Genomic DNA, 20,642 nt, shown 5'->3' on the forward strand with positions numbered 1-20,642 from the left:
CAAAATACTTTTAAGTCCTTTCTGTGGCCTGATAACTTTTATCTCAAGGCGTTTCTTACATGCTGTGGGATGGGCTTCTATCCTCAGTGTGCTTCCATTCATTTTTATCAGTTAAAGGAAATAAATAATGTTTGTTGTGTAATAAAGAAATAATGAAATTCAGGGAACAAAGAAAGGATCTGGACTTAGGGAACAAAGGGACATTTGTTGCCCTTTTTGCAGTCCTGCGTCATAGGAGAATGGTATTGCTTTGATGTCACTGCTCAGCAAATTCAAAAAGAAAATTATTATGGATATAAAAATAAATAGACATTATCAGTTTAAAGTGAGCCTTTGCCAACATTTGGGTTGGTTTTATCTGTAATAATGTTTATCCTTTTTGCATGGTTGAGTGTTGGGCTCTTGGAGGGTGCTGAGCCCAGCACTGCTGGGCTCCTGCTTCAGGGACAGGGATCCTTGTAGCCATCTTCCCAAAATGGAACACTTGGACATGGAAGGACCAGCCAGATGATGTGTCTGGTCTCTCTTTCTGCCTCTGCCTGTTAAGCCATTGTTGGATTGAGAGCTCAGGTACCTGCTGGGAAGAACCAAGCAGAGAGTAGCTGCTCCACACCTCTGGAAAGGGGGGCAATGTCTAAATTACTCGGCCAAAAGCTCATCTGGGCCCTAACTAGTTTCCTCTCACTGCCTCATGCTCAGATATTTCTCTATGTTATTGCCATTAAGATATGCAATATGTTCAACAAGAATCCATTTTCTTTTTTAGTTTCTTCTTTCAGACCTGGAAGGAATGAAATGGAGTTGGTTTTACATTAAAAGAAATGTTAATGACTCTTAGTGTAAATGATCTGAATATATTCATTAGTAAGTGTTGAACTGCTACTGACTGGTAGCACTATAGTTGAGCATCTTCAAAACATCCCATGAGAAACTGTGCCAGAGATTGAGACTGAATTCATTTGAAACAATTTTTAATTTTGATTGAAATGTGTTTTGCAAATAATCCTCTCTGTGTTTATGTTTCTCTTCTTGCCTTCCAGAAGACAAATAGATGTGTCTGAAATGACATTTGTCTTCATGAAGTAGAACTTTATTTTATAAAAATTAATTGCTAAGGGTGTATTGTTTTAGTGTCGTGAGGCAAGAAAGATGAATTCAGAAGTTGCTTTAGACCTCTCCTGCAGTCATCTCATAGATGTAGGACTGAGAATGCAGGACATCGATTTTGACAGCATCTGGGGTTTTACTTTGCTATAGAACAGGATAACCCTCCCTACGAAAGATGACTACAGTTTCTTAGCTTTTTCGTTTGACTTTCATGGTAGAGTGGAGGGTGATAGCCTGATCTTGGGGGTCCTTTTTTAACGCTCCCTAACAAGCCCTAATCAAGATTTTTAAGTTCTGTACATCAAAATTTCCTGGCTTAAGAAGCTTTTACGTGTGAATGGGAGAGCTGGGAAACTCAAACCATCCCTCTTACTGCATCATGTCATAACAAAAACCTGGAGCTGATGCTTTATTTCCCAACACTGAGCATTTGCAGCCTATATGCAGAGAGAGGAAGGAGGGTGGGACAAAAGGGAAGCCCCTGCCCTTCCTCAGGGAGGTCACATCCAGGGCACAGTGTGTCCTTTGGCCTTCAAACCTGCTGGCAGCTGATCCTCCCAAGCTCTGGGAACCTCTGGGTTTTAAAGCTTGGTGCGTTTTGCAGGTGGACATCCAGGATAAGACCACCCCCAAAACAACAACAAAAATAGGCTTGAGGATGTTGCCCCTCGATGCCTCTGTGTGTGTTGTTTGATCTAGAGAAGAGGCAGCCTCTGGATGGGAAAACTATCATTTCCTACATATGTAAAATGCTTAAGTGCTTTTTTTTTTTTCCCTCTTCTTTTTGAAGTCTGCCATCTTAATTAAATATCTGATTTTGAAATCCATATTCAGGCAGCATCCAACAGACTGCAGTTCCATTCACAAAGCCCCTTGTTTTTTGTTTTTGTTTTTTTCCCCTGGCTTTCCTCGTGTTTATTTGCAGGGCAGCATTTTGTTTTCTCTGTGAGCTGTTCAGAAAATGTCTTCACAAGCACTGTAGCCAGAGGGTTTGTATGTCATTCAAAAATAAAAATAAAAAATCTCCACCTACTGAAAAGTGAACAGCACAGCCCTAGCAACCAGCTGGTGCTTTCCAACCAGAGGAAGGGACGTTAAACAAGTAAGACCAAATTACATCTTCTCTTTGGCCAGGGATGCTGTAGAAATGCCAGCTAGTGATAAGATTAATCCTAACTGAGAGTGGAGAGAGCTGCATTTGTGGTTTATTTTATTTTTTTCATAGTGGGTTGTAAATATAGCCTTGACAAAGCAGTTCTTGTCGGCACGAGCAAGGTGTTCAGCTGGGAGCTCTACAAGGGGGACCAGCCTCTCTAAAAACACCCCCCGCACCCCATCTTTTGCACTGGTTGTGCACACAGGAAGGTAAGTGTTGTTTTCTTGGAAAGCAAGGAAGTTATTTGAAATGGTTTGATGGACAGGGAGGGCACTGTCAGTACTTCCCTCTCAGGTGTGTTGTCGATGACGTTGTGCCAGGGGTGGATTTCATGCATCTGTCTCCTCTGTGCACCTTGATATCTCATCCATCTGCCGTGTCTTAGATCCATCTGTCTTAAAATCATGATTCCCCCCTTTTCTTTTTTTTTTTCCCTTCCTGCTTTTGTGGATGAAGGGAATTTAAACTGCTTGTCATCATTAGCTATTCCTTATTTTCCTAAGGAGCTCCACTGCACTTCTCCAAGATGGATTTTCATTCATGTTACCTGTGTGGTTTTCCTTAATCACTGCCAAGAAAAAAAAAACAACCCGAAGTCTTGAGTGTTCTCTTATGTTTTATATGTATTAGACCAAAGCCATAAAGAGGAAAGAATGGAACATACATATGGGGAAAGCCGTGCTGTGTTAGTGACCAGCTGAGGCTTCTCTCAAAGTTTGGGAAGTCACAGGCAGCCTTGATGTCCTTCAGTAGGCACAAGGAATAACCACTGGTGTTTAATTATTATTGTCCTCTTTCCTGTAGTGCACTGATTTATGAGTTGCATTTCTTTGTCTCCCTCTGCTCCCACTCTTCTCACCCTCTTCCTCCTGCAGTTTGTTGTCTGTTCTGGTGTTCTGCAGTTTGGTTCTTTGGTCTGCTGGGTTACGAGGTCCCATTTCCTCTCTGCCCATCCATGTGCTGGTAATGGTGTGCAAAGCCTCAAAATGATTCTATGCCTTTCCCAGGGAAGGACTCTTCCAACATTATTTTCCTATCACAGCAATTTTACTTCCTGACTGCTGGATGGGCTGCACTGTGCTGGGAAGGTGGCCAGAGCAGTATGTGCTGTTCCAGGCTGATTTTCAATGACCACTTTAGGACCAAATAACCGGAGAAATGGGATTTTTTGTTGTATCATCTCCAGCTGTTCGGCTTGGGGGCTTTTTGTTCTTTCTCATTTCACCTCTCCAAGTTTCTCAGCTGTAGACTCGGTCAGGCTGCTGACAGATGCTCTGTGAGTGGTTTTTGGAGATTGGTGTGTTTGCAGGGACTTGCTTCAGTAAGTTTTATCTTAAAATTGCTCTCAACAGCATAGCTCCTTTGGCAGAAGCAGTGGAGGAAGCTCTGTGCAGACTGACAAGTATCTTTCCTTGGAAGTAGAGCCAGGTAAGAGTGGAATAGATGCTGGAGATCTCTTGGATCCTTTTGGCACCACTGTCTACCACTGCTGCTCTCGTCAGCACAGCTGTCCTATGGTTTTTGGCAACCATGGACAAACCCTTTGTTTAGGAAAAGCAAGGAGTGCTTTTTTTGGAAACGTGAGGGGTGATTGTGCCTGGATGAAGTGCAAGGATGGTGCCTACGAGCCATGGCTTTATTATGCAAGTGTAAATTAGCAGTTCCTTGTCCCCAGCTCATGTATTTCCTAGACAGAAGATGAGAAGCCAGGGATGCCCTGTGATTATGGAACACTCTGTTCCTTTGTGTGTTTTTAACCTCCAGGAGGCTTTTCCTGAGCAGCCTCCTCAGTATTTAATGCTGTATTTAATGCTTGATCATGACCTGCGCTGAACACACTGATAGTGAGGTGGGAAGGCACCACTGGAGGTCTCCAGCCCTTCCCCTGCCCAAAGTAGGGATTCCCAGGGTAGGCTGCACCACACAGGATCCAGGCAGGCTGTGAGTGGCTCCAAGGATGGAGAACTCAAAAGGGCAACCTTTTCAGTGCTTGCCAGTCTTGCAGGAACAAAACTTTTAAAAATAGTTTCTTTTTATTTAGTTTTTTTTCCTTCCCCCTTTTTGAGTCTTAAGTGGAATTTCCTGAGGTTTATTGTGTGCCCATTGCCTCTTGTCATGTCACTGGGCACCAGTGAGAAGAACCTGTTTCTGCCTTCTTTACTCCTCCATCAAGTATTTCTGCAAATTGCGGGCACTCCTGATTCCCAGACATTAATTGACTGTTGCAGGTTTGTGGTTGCTTTGCACTGTTGGTCCTTCTTCACTTAAAACTGTGAGGAAGTCAGTGTTTTGCCTGGAGGCAGCAGCAGCCCCAGACTTTCCATGTGCCCTTCGCCCTCAGAGGGAAATCCACCACAGATCTTCACACTCTGCCTTTACAGACACCCATATTTGAGCAGGACCTGATTATCAGAGCCAGAAAATCCTAAAGCAGAAAAAACCAGACTGTCTTAATAATGTTGAAGTGAATGTATTTGCAAAAGCTGCATTTTCTGCTCATATTTATCAGGCACTAAACCAAATGTCTTGTAGGATCTGTATATTGTGCTGGTTGAAGGTGAAGGTTTACATTGTGTTTAAAATCAGGCTTCCTTCTTGAAGGCTGAAGGTCTTCAGTAACAATGCTGCAGCATTTTTTAAGATTTGCACCATCTTAACTTACAGGTATTTTGACTGTTTCAATTCTCTTGGCCCTTCTGACTCTGACAACTAAATAACAAAGCAAGGCCTTTGCCAAAAATGCAGCAGCCTTTGTGCTGTCATTCAAAAGTCACCTTAGGGTTTGGATCTACTTCATGTAATCAAAGTGTTGTTATGGAAGATGAAATGTTCGTTGGCATTTTAAGAATAGCATTTCAGCAAAAGCCAGCTGGCAGCCTCCAATAAGAGCTACTTCCCAGCTGGGTCAAACCAATAAGGTGACTCACAAGAGGGAAAATTCAGTTTATACCATGAATTTTTGTTTTGCTTTGTTTTTTAGTAGACTCTTTTTCAGGACTTCTGCCAGAGATGCTGTGAAAAACTTTCTTAATTGCTTATGTTGGGGCAAATGTCAGCAGCAGTGTGGCCTAATACAAAACCCAAATGGCAGGGCATGCAAAGGTTAAAGCGAGTTTTCCTTCCTGGTGTTTCTTTAGCTTTGTTCCCTAACTATATTTATGGCAGAACAGTCTCACATGCCTTAGATGAAAGCCAAGGCAATCTGGGCTATTTTGGTGGTTTGTGTGTCCCTTGTGCCGGGATAGAGAGATTGGGAATTCCTCTGGCCTGTGCAGCTCCACTGCAGCCAAGTTCCTAAGCACCTGCTTAACTTGTAGCACATCAGGATTTCAGGTCTAGTTCACCTGCCCAAGCAGCATGTTTGCTTTTCCAGACTCTGCTGGAAATACTCCTTTGGGGACCACCTCTGGCTTTTAGGAGTTTGAGGGTAAGATCAGGTAAAAATCTTTTTAGGAGTTTGAGGGTAAAAATGCAATCATTGTTAGAGTGTGAATCTGCTAAACTCAGAGCAACGTCTTGGCAGGATACTCTTTGCCTGTACACTAAATCCACTGAGTCATGGCCATGTGGGATATTCTGCCTACAAGCAAATAGTTGCATACCTGGAAATTCTGGATTGTCAGATATCCAGAAATCTTGACCAAATGGTCAGAATCCTCTTTTTCTATACCTGCAAACTCTTGGGGAGGAAAATATAGCAGGCACACACTTGGTTTATTGCTGAGATGCAGCTTCCTTTTAGTGACAGAAGTGCCTCCTGTGTGAGCTCCTGGAAGTGCCATGTGGGATTTCAATGGCATGGACCTGTGGGCAGAGCAGGCCATGGGCTGACCAACAGTAGCATCTGGGTCATCAGGTTGGAGCTTTGATTCCTTGGTGCCAGTTCCTGCCTGGTGGTGAACACCTCTTGGTCTTCTGCTGGTCAGCAAACGATGTCTGAATTCAGAGAACACACAGTGAAATGAAATTGTCTTTTGCAGATTAAATTGCAGACTTGAGAGTTTGGACCCGGCTCATGCACCCGGTGTTTTCTTGCTCCTTATGGTGTAGCTGGTGATTGTTCCTGAGAAGAGAAAAGATGATGAGTGATGCAAGTGACATGCTGGCTGCGGCTCTGGAGCAGATGGATGGCATCATAGCAGGTAAAAACTTGGGGCAGCTGGCTCCTTTTGCTTTTTGGGTCCTCCCTTCTCAGGAGGACAGAGTTTCAGGCTGAGAATGGGATGTGCTTGTAATTGGTTTAGCTCCGAAGAGTTAAAACATGACTTGAATTTTCTTTTTCTTTTTTTTTTTTTCAAAATTGGAATGCTTTGGCTCCAAATATTTGGCTTGGACCTACCTTGAACATGTGAATTTTTTATAAGTACCTGTAAATTGTAAGTGCCCCTAGGAGAGGCATCACAAAGAATACAACCTCTGCTTTTTTAGTGAGTTAGAAAATAAAGTACACAACACAGAGGAGCAAAACAACAAGAATCTAATGGTTTAATCCTGTTCCAGCAGAGCTGTGCAAACAGCTACCCTAACTGAAAAAAAATTCTGCAAGTATAGCAACACAGTTATAAAGTTTTTAATAGTTCCACTTAAATAATTCCCCTTAGGGAAAAAATAATTGTACAGTGCATGGTTTGTTTGAACAACGACTCTTCTCTGCAGTTTTCCTGAAGATCTTAAGGACACATGGCAGGAACAAATGTTAAGGGGATTCAATTTGATCATAATGATCTCTAAAAATACATATAAGCTGTGACTTTAGTAATTTCTGTAAGTAGACACTGGTATTTGGATCCAGTCAAGTATTTGTGTTTCCAAGAGCCTGAGTTAGTAATGGCAGGATGAGGCTTAATATAAAAACAAAATGTGATGTTGGAATGTTTAAGTCACCACAGACTTCATTTACCCATGTCTCTGGACAGCCCTATAAAGTAATATAACAAAGGGGTATCAGCTCCTGTGCTGTTGTGGGGATTTTTTTTCTCCTTATTTTTTTTAAAGGGACTTTAGCGAAATACTTGGATTTTTGTGGCTTGCCAGATGAAATGAATGAAAGTTCATGGAGGTGCATATCATTGTAGTTTCTAAAAGTTGACAGTGCAAATGAAGGTCTGTCATGAACACATCTCATTGTGCCGAGGTATTACAGAATTAAGGTCACAAAATCAGTGTACTGGAATTATAGTTGGAGTTAGCTAGGTTGACTTAAATCAACCTTAATCTTGAATTCATACTTTCCCTTCTTACTTAATATGTAGCAACTTCTAATGTAGGTCAAATATACATACTGTGGGTTTATGCAAATGAGAGAATTTTCTCTTTATTAACATGCAGATGTCAGTGCTACCATGTCAAATTGCTGGGTTTGAAATCTATTGCCATGGAGGAGTGATTTGGTCTTTTTATTTATCTTTGTATTTTCCTTTATTCTTTTAAAAAATTGAAATTCCTTATAGCAGCATAACATATTCCTACATGAAAAATGCAGGGCATGGTTTCCTCTGGACACCATCACTGCCTGCCTGGGATCATTCAGTCTCTACAGGGTGACTCAGGGAGTGTGTTCTCCCCAGCATACCTTTTGTTTCCGATACATCCTGGGGAGCCTTAAACCCACGGGCACGGTTGTGGCATTCCCAGCCCTTGTGGATCAGCCCACCTCCTTCCTGCTGGAGCTTTCACAAATGTGTGGGCAGAATCCAGCCCAGTGCTGAGTTTGGCTGGAATAAACTCCTATCAGGAACAACCACTGCCATTTCCCAGCATCCTTCCCGCTTTCCTGGTGTTGACACCGTGTGGTTTTGCTCCTTCCAGGTTCCAAGGCTCTGGAATATTCCAACGGCATCTTCGACTGCCAGTCCCCCACCTCCCCCTTTATGGGGGGTCTGCGGGCACTGCACCTGGTGGAGGATTTGCGGGGATTGCTGGAGATGATGGAAGCGGATGAGAGAGAAGGACTGCGCTGCCAGATCCCAGACTCCACAGCGGAGGCTCTGATCGAGTGGCTCCAAAGTCAGATGGTACAGTCTCACCTTGTCCTACCCCCTAACAGGCTCATTTTGTGTCTTAGCTAGACTGGCTCTGCTTTATGCAGGTATTAAAAAAGTTTGGAGTAAGTTTTGGGCAACCAAAGGGAAGAGATTTTGGGTTGGAGGTGCTGCTGTGGCGCCTTGGAAAAGCTGGTGCTCAAATACCTGTTGCGATGGGTTGGGCTCTGCTTTCTTTGATGGGAAAATAGAGGGAGCAAAAAATATTTGGTCACTGCTGTTTCATCTCAGAGGGCTGGGGAAAGACATTTTTATAAGAATCAGATGCTTAGGTGGAGGGAAAAAGTTTCTTTCAAAGGAGGGCAACCAAGATGGGGAAGGGCCTTGAGGGGAAGCCATGTGAGGACACTGAGGGCACTTGGTGTGTTCAGCTGGAGAAGAGGAGACTGAGGGGAGACCTCACTGCAGTTACAACTTCCTTGGGAGGGGAAGAGGAGGGGCAGGGACTGAGCTCTGCTCTGTGGGGACCAGGGACAGGACCCAGGGAATGGCCTGGAGTTGTGTCAGGGAAGGTTTAAGTTGGATATTAGGAAAAGGTTCTTCCCCCAGAGGGTGGTTGGGCACTGACCAGGCTCCTCAGGGCAGTGGGAAAAGCACGAAGGCTGGCAGAGCTCAAGGTGTGTTTGCGTGATACTCTCAGGCACATAGTGTGAGTCTTGGGGATGGTCCTGTGCAGGGCCAGGAGTTGGACTTGATGATCCTTGTGGGTCCCTTCCAACTTGGCATATTCCATGAATACTTTTCACTAAAAAGCATTTTTGGCAACATGTTTTCTACAGGAACTGGTGTTATTATTGAGCTTCCTTACCTGATTCACACAGAATTGAGTGGTATAAGCTCAGCATCCCTTTAATTTGGTTTAATATGGTTTAAACCAAACCATATTTATATTTTCTGTGTTTGTGAATCAGCCAGTTTTTGTCACCTTACTTTAAAAATACACAGAAATATAACTGACAAGGCAGTTCTTTCCCCACAACTTGATTTTCCCAAAAAAATCAAAGATTATTCAAGTGTAGGTTACCTGAACACTACCCTGGGAAATAAAATTGTGTACTTACCAAAAGGTGACTTAAACAGCATCATTTTTGAAGGAGCTGCTGGTTCTGCTTCCAGGTGTCCTTTGACTTGTGACTTCCGAGCAGGGCCAAGGAGGAGTCCTTGTGTTTGTAGTCTGTGGCAAGGGTTGTGTCGTGGTGGTCCGGGTGTGTAGAGGTTTTGGGGAAGCTCCAGCACTGGAACTCAAGGAGTTGGGATGCAGATCTGGTGAAGGCTGGGTGTGATGCAGGACTGTGGTGGCTCCGTGTTGTGTGCACCCTGTGCGTTGCCACTGTTGGGACAGACAACCAGACAGCCACCATCTCCTGGTCCCTTCCCAGGATGGGCATCACACCCCCTAGAAAGGATTCAGTCACCCTGGAGCTGACCTTGCAGAAGGTGTTTTTTATCTCCACAAATGGATTTATTTCAGTGCTCAGAGGACTGCAGGGTGCAGGACTCTGTGTGCTGTGGCTGGTGCTGAGTGACCCTTCATGCCATCTGCTGTCATGGGGGCTGAGCACAGCAATGTGGGGACAGATGGGGGCCTGGGACTCGTTTCTTGCAGAAAGGTTTGAGGGGAGAACCTTCTTTTTCTGGTTTGTTTTTTTTTTCCCTTTGCTTTGAACTACTCCTTTGAAAATGCCTGAAACTTAATGAAGCATGTGGGAGCTTTCCTACTGTCTCCAGTGGGATTTGGACCTCGCCTCCACTGTCAAAGTGTGGCAGCCAACACTGAGATCAGGAGGAGGAGATGGGAGTGACATTAGAGTCAGATCTTTAAAACACACAGAGTTCCTGCCAGCATCAGCATTTCCTTCCTGCCTAACAAACAGCAGTGAACATTGCTGTAACTAGTCTGTGTGGAGCAGAAACTGAGGGACATAACAGGTTGCATGCAAGTATGGCCTTTATAAATCAAAAAAAATGCCAAATAAACAGTCTTGGAAGGCGAACATTTTTCCATGGTGTTCAGAGTAATCTGTAGTCCATGATCGGTGATGCTGATCCACTTTGGGGTAAAGGGGCCCAGCAACATGGCTGGAGGCTGCAGTGCCTGCTGAGATTAATAAGGTGTGACCTCTTGTGATGGCAAATGTGTGAGTTAGGGATGCCTGGCTGTTGGGATCTGGAATGAGGTCCTTCAGACCAACGTGATGGGGAATCACCACGTGGCAATGAGACAGTGATGGATTTTTATTGCATCCATGGGCTGAGTGGGAGGGGAAGGGCTCTATTATGCCGTTCAGTTTAGTGTGTCTTGACCACTGGGGAAGATGTGCAGGGGTTGTGAATACCAGAGATTGCAGAAAATTCCATCAATGCCTCAGTTATTCCTCAGTCTGCCTCGAATTATTCCCCTGCATTCTCTGGCATCCTCGAAGCCCCTGGGAGGAAAGACTAAGTGTTCTACTTATACTTTGCTACAACCACAGGATTTGCAGGTGTCACCAGTGTTGCCAGTCCCTGTCTCAGCAGGAAGGTGTTTAGATTGATATTAGGAAAAGGTTCTTTCCCCAGAGGGTGGTTGGGCACTGAACAAGCTCCCCAGGGCAGTGAGCACAGCACCAAGGCTGCCAGAGCTCAAGGAGCGTTTGAACACCACTCTCAGGCACATGGTGTGACTCTTGGGGTGTCCTGTGCAGGGCCAGGAGTTGGACTTGATGATCCTTGCGGGTCCCCTACAACTCAGCATATTCTGTGATTCTGTGAATGATTTGCAGGAAGGTTTTTTGCAACTATGCCCATCCTTACCGAGAAGGGAAGACATTTCCTTTGTTTGAAACTCGTTTAATCCTCCACTGGGCTGTTCCGAGCTGCTGGAACTGGTGTGTGACATCCCATCCCAAGCTGTAAGCAAGCCTCTTGTGTCTCAGGGGAAAACAAAAATAGTGTTTGCTGCTTCCAAACACTGTGTCACAAGAGAAAAATCCTCTCCTGGCCCTGCAGGGAAACCGCTGGTGCCCGAGTTGGGAAAAGGAGATGACAGCAGTCTCCCAAAGTTGCTTCTGTAAAATGGGGCAGAGCACTCAGTTCTGCCATGCCAGGATAGGCTGCCCTGTGTCCCTGAACTGCTTCCTTTGTGCTCCTCTCAATGTATCAGGGAAGTCTGTGCCCCTTCAAAAAGGGCCAATGAGTTAGAACGCCTCATGCTGATTTATTTTTCTTTAACTGGCGGGTGCCAGATGGCCACATGACACCAGAGCACACAGACAGTGCCTCGGCATCTGGCAGAGCTCTTTCAAGAGAATCCATGGGCTAGTGCCCATGGGGAGCTCGGAAAAGTTGTACATGCAACTCTCTGCTGCTCAAGTGAGGCAGTTTAACCGTAACCTGTCATTCCAGCTCAAAACTGACCTCTGGGCTGCTGAAACCCTGCTCACATCTCCATGTGCGCCTGGAGGTCACGTGAGTGTCAGGGAAAAAATTACAAACAAGGACATTTGTTCCAAGTCTGGAAAGGGGCTGAGGCCTTTTCTAAGCTCAGACACTCTTCTTTTCCTGGGGACTAGACCTGTAATCCATAGCCAGGCCATAACTGTTGCAGAGTTCTGGAGATTTTTCAGAATTCTCTTGTTCAACAGAAATATTTAGTGTATTCCAGTGTGTACTTGAGTAAAGTGTGTGCTGTACTCTGGGAAAATGGAGCCTCTGGCTTGAACACAGACAGCAGGATCTGTAACATCATCACCACCAGCAAGACCATTTTAAATGAAACTCCACATTTTGCAGCCCTGTTGTGTCCAGCTGGAAGCTGATAGATCTGTCTCTTGGAGGTAATTCTCAGAAATCTTGGTCCCAGTCAGGAATGTTGCTCCAGTTTTTCTTCAGTTGAAACAAGAGACAGTTTTCTTGCTGGTTATTACTTTTCCTGAAAGTGTTTTGGGTTTTTTGTTTTTAATTTTTTTAAAAAATACATCTTATGCAACAGCCTTCCCAGAAAGAAGAAACCAACTGTGTCTTGTTAAAAAGAGTGAAGGAAGGGAGTGGGTGAACATTCTCTTCCCACGTCTCAGAGCCATTTTCCCCAAGCTCCTGATCTGAACTTGTGTATATGGGTCCTGTTGAGTGCCTTTCCCTCTTTAAAGGATGTGCCCCTGGGATGAACGAGCCAGGATAACACTTCTTCTCAAACCCACAGCAAGTGCAACTGTGGTGTTAGCTTTGGAAGTGACTTTCTGAATTTATATATACATATATAATAATACATATTTTATTAATTCTTTTCACTCAAGAAGCAAATTTCTGAAGTTAACTGTCAAGCAAAACAAACTTTATGGCCTCCAAAGGTTTATTGAATTATGTGGAATCATGGAATCATTAAGGTTGGAAAAGACCTCTGAGATGATTACCAAGTCCAACCATAGAACATATTCAGCTCATCAGAAGATTAATTTAAGCTGTGGGATTCAGAGTGGTTTGTGCAATCCAGAGTGTTGCTGCTGTCTCACAGACCAGCCTCAGATTTGGACATTTTTTCAACAAATTGGTTCTTCCAGGCGGTGACTGGGAGTAGTGGGAGTTAATAGGAGGGAATATTAGCTTTTAGAGAGAAATTTTCCTTGTGGATAAACTTGGCTTGTAATCTTACTGAGGTATGTTGACCTATTTGGGCAGCAGGGTGGTTCCCCAGTGGAGGAAGCGGTTTGGTTAGCCAGAAATCATCTCATATTTCTTATTCATGGAAAAGTCTCATCTTCAAACCAAAGTGTGTTGTTTGATTCTCTTAGCGTGGGTGTACAGTACAGTCATATGGTTCAGCTTCTGCTGCTGTTGGGTTTAGCTATCAAAAGGTCCTATAGTAATGTGTGGCACATGGGTGTTTACCACCAAATACCTGAGATCCCTCCTCAAGTTTGCAGTATGAAAGGAGTCTTGTGATACTGTCTCAGCCTGTCATCATAAATTCCCTGCCAGCAATACTTTCTGTCTGTGAGAGATGTACCTCTCAAAGTTCTTGAAACACAGGACCCTGCTTCTTGTTCTTCATCCAGACTGGTGTGTTTTTTAACCCTGGAAGATGATACAGGCTCATTTATAGCACATTGTGGCGTGGCATCTTCATGCATCGTGGATGAGTTCATCAGCAGTAAGAACAACCCATGCAGCCCTAATGGCAGAGCTGTCAAAAATCACCATTCCCAATCCAAAATGCATCAGTGTGGCTTAAAAAGCACAGCTTCTGCTCCTCTTCTGCTCTGCTGATTTATTATGGGTTACTCAGTATTCATACTTTTGAGATTTTTATCTTTCCAATTATAAAAGCTGTGTTTTTTTGAGATAATCATAGGACTCCCCAAGTTGGGCTCTGTAATAAAATATATTAAGGACTTTTTATGCTGCTGCTGTTACTGGGTCAGTTGAAACTTGAAACTGAGGACAGAGGTTGGTTGATATTGTTGCATTTTATGTCATACTAAACTTGAGACCAAGCCACTTGTGAGACCTGGGACAGCTGAGTCAACCTTTTCCTTCCATTTTTTTCTTGCCGTCTACAAGTGAATTAATTACATGTGTCCTTCCAGCTTTTTACAATTAATAGCCCATCAAGAAAAGAAAGCTCCCTTCTATTTACTTTGTAGTCAGGTGGAGGGATGGGAATTGCTCTTCGGGGTCGGATGGTTTCCGCGGGGCCGGGAGGAGCAGAGGAGGGGATGATGCTGACAAGGAGCGAGGGTGGTGCCACCTGCGTGGGGCTGTCCTTGCTCCCAGGTCAGGTTTACACTGCTCTGCACCTCCCTGCCTTGCTGCGTCGGGATGCGGATTGGAAGAGTTCCTTGCCGGGCTTTGATGTGTTAATTCCCCAGAGCTGCTCGCTCCGCCTGAGGAGCGCTGCTGCTTCACGGGCTCCGCTTCCCCCATCTCCCACTCTGCCGCTGTTCGCCTCCATCCCGGGTTAGGCGGGGGAACCTGAATCGCTTCACCTCTCCCTCGGCTCGGGGGAGCCCTGACGGCGCTGGGGCTGCGGGTCCCTGCTTTGGCTTATCCCCACAGCCCCCGGCGTCCTTGGATGCATGAAAATAGTCATGACCAGCATGGAGTACAGCTGGGACATTCACGGGCACTGCGTGTGGCTAAATAAGGTAAGGATCTCCGTGATTGTTCTGGCTCCTGCATTTCTCCCAGTGACAAGCCATAGCTGGGCAACGCAGGGAATGGGCATTTCATCCTCCTCTTGGATCAGGCACCAGCTGTGCTGCTGTTGAGGAAAGGGAATATTGTGACACGAATGCATCTTCCCTGTTCAATATTCATATTTACAAAATGTTTCAGGTAAATATCTCAGAGTGAAGGGCTGTCTTAAGCTGGTTTTCTTTCAGAATTCACTTTTATTGTAGTGAAGCCTTTAAAATATAATGTGCGAGTGGGGGGTTTGAGAGGGTTTGTGGGGGTTTTTTTCCCCCCTTCTCATTCTGTAAGGAGGAACTAAGGTGTAAATCTTAGGAAAAGCTTAGCAGCAGATCTACCTGTCTGCTTCCAGAGCATGTGCAAATATTCAGAGGGATGAGCAGGGAGCGTGAAATGCAGGAGATGCCAGTTTGGGAGGGCAGTGGTGGGAGTCCCACACAAACTGGTTAAACACTGATGAATTGTGCTCAAACCAGTATAAATGTGGGACAGAATCAATGCTTACAGAGGGTAAAGCTGTCACGGCTCTGTATCTGAATACTTTGCTTGGAAAACCTGGAGGCTCTTCCTGTGGCACACAAAGTGATGTTGAGGTAGCTGGGGCTGGAGGAACCCCCTTGCAAGGGACTCTCTAAGGCTGAGGGAACAAGCAGAACAGCAGCAACTTTGTTTAACTAAGCGTAGGTAATGTGTATTATAATGATGTGAACAATGTAAGCATGTTGATGAGCTCTAATTTAACTCCAGATGGTCAGGGAAGAGGTGTCAGGGACAGCTCACTTGCCCAACTGTTGACTTGCCTGTGGTGGTCTAAGCAGTCAGTGCAATCTGCTGCACAAGGAAATGATGCTGTGGAGTGGCAGCTCCTTCTATACAAATCAAACTGCACATACAGCAAGAGCAGTGTGATTTGTGCTGCTTATTTCTCTCCTCCAAAGCAGGAGAGAAAATGAAGGGAAATGAGGGTATCAACTGTAGTAGGCTAAAAATGACTTTTATTTTTGAAAGGAGAATTCAGCAACGGAGAGGAAATGGATTTTTTTTTTTTTTTATTGGGAGGTTTAAACCAGCAGCTATTAGAAACTTCCATGCAGTTTGGAATGCTTACTCACTTCCAGGGAAAAGGGATTAAAGAACGAAGGCAGGCAAGCTATGAAAGTTTGGTAATGCATCTACTTACTCCAGGAATAATACCCTCCAGAGCAGCGTGGATTTTTACACTTAGATGATTACAGACAAAGCTTCCACACGTGTTTAATGGATTAACCATGGATTGATCTTGCAGAGTTTCTAAGTGCACCGGATCTGATCTTATAAGGCATTTTAAGTAAATGCTTAACCTCAAACTTCTGTGAAGCCTCAGTGGCATTTTGACAACTGTTCTTTTGTTTTTAGGATTACAATCTGTATTGGTAAATCTGCTTTCTCTTTCCATACAATGTCTTGCTGTTAATCCCTAAATGGAAAACACATGCAAAGTCCAACTGCTTAATTGAAGATAGATTTGAAGTTGCTGATGAAAGAAGCCTTCTTTGGAAAATGGAAAGCTTTTCTTACACAGCTCATAAACTATGTTAATCCTGTATTGACTTAAATGATACAAATTTGATCCAGAACTACCAAGTGCCCCAAATATGCTGTTGAATCAAATATTTACTTTTCTTTTTTGCTTCTCTTATTCTTTTTTTCTCCCCCAAAGTGAAGCCATTGCTTTGCAGGGTGGGTAGTTGCCAGGCTAAGTCCCAGGGGGAGGATGCAAGTTCCCAGGTGGAGAGACACTTCTGAAGGACACACTGAGTGTTGCTCACCTAGATTTTGCACACACCAGGTCTCTTGGCATCTTTCAGACTTTCTTTTGTCCACTTCCTTGCTGTTAAGGCTCCATTCACCTCATCTCCTCATGCACTTCTTTCCCATATTCAGTGTTTGGGCATCTTCCCTCTCTATTTCTCTTCAGTCCCACTCACTGCCATCATTACTCTATTCTTCTTTTCGTATATTTCATTTCCCCTCTTCCTTTCTCATCTGTCTGGGAAGAATATCATGCCAGGAATCAACTTTTTACCTCAGACAGTGCAGAGCAGTCTGAGGAAGGCATCTGTCCATTGCCTGCAGGTCTCTGGTCTCCACACCACCCTGAGAGGTGCTGGGACTGCTGCTCTTGGAAATAGCTGCCATGGTCTTTTTGTGTCATCTTTTTCTCCACTGAAACCAAAGTTGGTGACTTTCTTTCCTTCTTGTACCTAAAATGGAGAGTCAGTCCTATCTTTCAGAAGTTAAAACAGTTCAGGCAAAAAACCAACTGCTCCTGGGTTGTACACAAGGTTTTCTGGTTTTGGTCTGCTTTTATGCAGGTTTTAGAAAATATTTCTGGCAATAGCCACAAAAGTGATCTTTGCCCCCAGTACACACAGCTTGCAAAACTAAGACATCTCTGCAAGGTTTCTCCTAGAAAAAAGATGAACTACCCTCAGCATTTGACAGGACGAGAGGAAATGGCCTCAAGTTGCACCAGGGGAGGTTTAGGTCAGATATTATGAAAAATTTTCTTCCCTGAAAGGGGAAAATTGCAACAGGCTGCCTGGGGAGGCAGTGAAGTCAGCATCCCTGGGAGGATGTAAAACACATGTGAATATGGCTCTTGAGGACATTGTTTAGTGGTGAACGTGGTCCTGGGTTGATGGTTGGACTTGATGATCTTGGAGGTATTTTCCAGCTTAAACTAGTCTATGATTATTTAAGCCCTTTTATTTGGCTTTGAGCGAGAACAACTTTTGCTCCTATGCTGTTTGGGGTTTCCTCCTCCCTCTTTCTGATGTCAATGCACGGCTCTGGCTTGAGCTGTCCCTCTCCAAACACTCCTATTTTAAAGCCAAGTGTGACGTGCTGAGCAAAGCAGATTTTTGTGTCAGAAATGTGAAGGGAGTTTAGCAACAAAGGTGTCTTGGCAAGATGCTGAGCACAATGACTAACATTATGCTTTAACACCTCGTTGGTTTTCACAGCATTGTAAAGACATTTTCATCGTAGTGTGAAACCAAGACCTCCCTCCCCACATTTTCTTCACGCAGCCTTTGGTTTTAGCTGATTTGTGTCTGCTTATGCTGACTGGAGGTATCAGGGGGGTCAGTGGTTCATGTGTTGATGTGGTGGTTGGGAGGCAGGGAGTTCAGTCCATGTTTTGGCAAGGACTTTCTTGTTAGCCGGGGTGGAGGGGTGTCTTTGCACTTCTGCTGCCTGCAAAGAGGGATGAATACCACTCTCCTACATCAGACACACACACTGGGTTGATTAATGTGTTGTATGTTACAAAATGCAAGTGCTGTTCTTACAGAGTCTTGAGTAATGGCCTGAGATGTACTGGAGGACTTAAAAAACCTAGAGAGTAGCAAAAGTAGGCAAACCCCTCAGTTTTGTATTTCACATACAAGTCAAGTGACAAGATCTAAAGCATGAGCAGCTAACAGGTTTATTTCGGAAGCTCTTTGGCTTCTTTCATCTAAATTAAAGCGTAACAAAACAGAAGATCTCACTGATCTTCAATGGCATGAGCTAAATCCTGGTAGAGATCAGGGGGAAAATATGGCCAACTCTGATGTTTAGAGGAATTTTGCCCTGATGCTCAGTGTCTGGGTGGTCAAGTGGCCTAGTAATGTGCGGCTAAATAATTGAGATACAGGGTCATAGTTCAGATCATGATACAAGGTATTGGTACAAACTGCTAGAGAGCATCCTTTCTTAGGTTGCTTGGGTTTTCAGGGAAGATATTATGGTCACCATGTAGAAGGTATTGCTTGGGAGACACATTTGCTCCTGCTCACTGATTTAAGAGCTGCCAGGACACAGACTGATTTCTTCAGAGCATTAAGATGAGGTCAGACACTTTTACCTCCTCCTGTTTGCTTTGTGTCTGATCTCTAAGTGGTGCTGGTGGGAGTTTTATTTGTTCAATTTTTTAAACAAGGCAATTTCTCCCACCACCCAAGGTCAGCCATGTACCCTAGAAAAGGAGTTTCAACCAGGAGGTTTCCTGAGGCATCCTTGGCAATCAGGGGAGGTGAGCTGCTCCAAGGGGAGATTCCAAGCAGGAACCAGAGGCTTGGAGCTCCTGGGTGGAGGTGACCTCTCCAGGCAGGGTTGTGCTGCAGGCTCACCAGGGCACGAGGATCATCACATATTCAGAAGGCAATCAAGGCCCCTCAACATTGGGGTGTGTCTCTGCTGGATGTCAGAGCAGCTTCTCAGACTCCTCTGAGCAATTTATGCAATGATGGCAACACGAATTTCTGTCCTGAGCCAAGATCTGATCATGGCATGGATCACAGAGTGCTTTGAGACAGCTTTGAATATGGTTAGAATAAAACCCTTCTCGCTGCTCAAGAGCATTGAAGTTATTATGAAGAAAGTTACCGATTCCTCTGAACTCTCTGATAGCATTAACATATATTCTTGTTTCTCTTTAGCCTCAGGCAGCTTTGCAAAGAGATGTGTTTAGAGTGCAGATGTTCACCCGTACCCAGTAAGATGTGCCTGATGTAAAAAGATGTCTCTTACTGTATGTATGACTTGCAAGAAGCATAACACACATCTTGTAGATTGTACATTTTTTTTTCACTTGCTCAGTGTCTCAGGGTATTTGTCTCCTTGCAAGTTTGGCTTAGCGTTGTATATGGTTGAGTCCAAATTTTGTTAGCAAAATGCTGAATGCACAGTAAGTGAATTTTGCAGAACTGGGTCACCAGAAGGTTCTTCGTTTCTCATCTTGAAGCCCTTGAACAATTCTTTCCTGAATGATGTGTCCTTTGTTGACAGTATATTTGATATGTAACCCTTGGGGGGCTGGAGAATACTACAAATCTGTTCTTAAACTGCACAGATTAAAAATACTCCCTAAGTGTGTTGATAGCATTGGATGACACTGTGGTACAATTGCTGACTGTGCACTATTTGCTGTATTTTTCAGACTAATGGACACATATCTGGGAATGGAGATGTTTATCAAGAAAGGCTGGCTCGTCTGGAAAATGATAAGGAATCTCTTGTTCTGCAAGTGAGTTGTCACCCCAGTTATTTTTTTGTGCTCTTGCCTTCATGAGACTTTTTGATAGCATGTGATAAAAACCTCTGAGAATTTATTTGAAGTTGTGATGTCTTGGACAGTTAACCCAGATTAAGGATGGGTGTGGATTTAGATTGCAGGAAAAATCCAAAGGCCTTTATGTCTGAGTATCCGATCTGTCTTTGAATCTTGTTAGCTGAGCATGTTGGCAGAGCAGCCGCCTACTTACATTCATGTATATCTTTAATATTCCCACTTTCCATGACCATTCCCATGATGGCTGCATCAGGAGACAGATATCCTGTCCTTAGGAAAGGTGTCTCAAAGGTGTTGTCTTGGTCCTGCCCAGCCTTGGGCTGTGTGTTTTAACCTCCTTTGCTTTTTTTGCTCTCAAGAGGAGAAACTGGTTGTTATGGTACACAGTGTGTGATCCTTGGGAAGGAGAATAAATTGTAAGCAGTGAGATTTGGCTATTTGGTTGTTAAGGTAGGAACTAATGGGTTTAGCTAATGGATTGTCACGGCAAAGGCATAATTGTTGGTAGCAAAATGCAGCAGCCACCCCTCATGGAAACTTCCAGGACAAGCCAGGAGGGGAGATGCAGAATTGCAATGCACCTGCCAGAACTTTGGCTGAAACTGTGGTGTGAAGGGGGAGTTTTCTCTCCTCTCCTGTTGCCTTTGCCGAGTGTTGTGTCCACTGCAGAGCTCTGCTGCTTCTTCTCCTCCCTGCATGGTCCCATTTCATCTTTGGCCCAGCCAGCACGTGCAGTTCTTCGGCTGACACAGACACAAGGTGCTAAATGTGCATCCCTTTTTCCCTGCTGTCCAGGTAAGTGTGCTCACAGACCAGGTGGAGGCCCAAGGAGAAAAGATTCGGGATCTGGAGTTCTGCCTGGAGGAGCACAGGGAGAAGCTGAATGCCACAGAGGAGATGCTGCAACAGGTATTTCACAGCTCCATGCCTGTCTTGCTGTCTTGTCTTCCTTCTGTCCTAAAAAACCCTGCATTTTGCTTTGGTGAGAGCAGTGCACTCCAAGGTGTTGCAGCCCTTGATATCTCTTAGCTAAGGGGTAATTTTCTACTATATTTACTTTCAAATATAGTAGAAG

The 20,642-nt window shown here is 44.4% G+C and overlaps 1 protein-coding gene across 17 annotated transcripts in view; it reads left to right on the forward strand.

Moving 5' to 3' along the window:
* PPFIBP1 (PPFIA binding protein 1) overlaps nucleotides 1–20,642 on the forward strand; it is a 100,913-nt gene that overhangs the window by 43,336 nt on the left and 36,935 nt on the right. For 16 of the 17 annotated variants that reach the window (XM_051772383.1, XM_051772380.1, XM_051772378.1 and 13 more), the window contains 4 exons: nucleotides 6,244–6,405; nucleotides 8,072–8,277; nucleotides 19,436–19,522; nucleotides 20,363–20,476. In XM_051772383.1, coding sequence (XP_051628343.1) covers nucleotides 6,342–6,405; nucleotides 8,072–8,277; nucleotides 19,436–19,522; nucleotides 20,363–20,476 — 471 coding nt within the window. In that variant the 5' untranslated portion in view covers nucleotides 6,244–6,341. Of the gene's footprint in view, nucleotides 1–3,597; nucleotides 3,692–6,243; nucleotides 6,406–8,071; nucleotides 8,278–19,435; nucleotides 19,523–20,362; nucleotides 20,477–20,642 lie in introns of those variants that run through there. The other variant, XM_051772381.1, reaches the window with a different exon arrangement.

This window comes from Manacus candei, unplaced genomic scaffold (genome assembly GCF_025592945.1).
Source record: "Manacus candei isolate 608988 ecotype Guabito, Panama unplaced genomic scaffold, ASM2559294v1 h1tg000153l, whole genome shotgun sequence".
NCBI classification, from domain to species: domain Eukaryota; kingdom Metazoa; phylum Chordata; class Aves; order Passeriformes; family Pipridae; genus Manacus; species Manacus candei.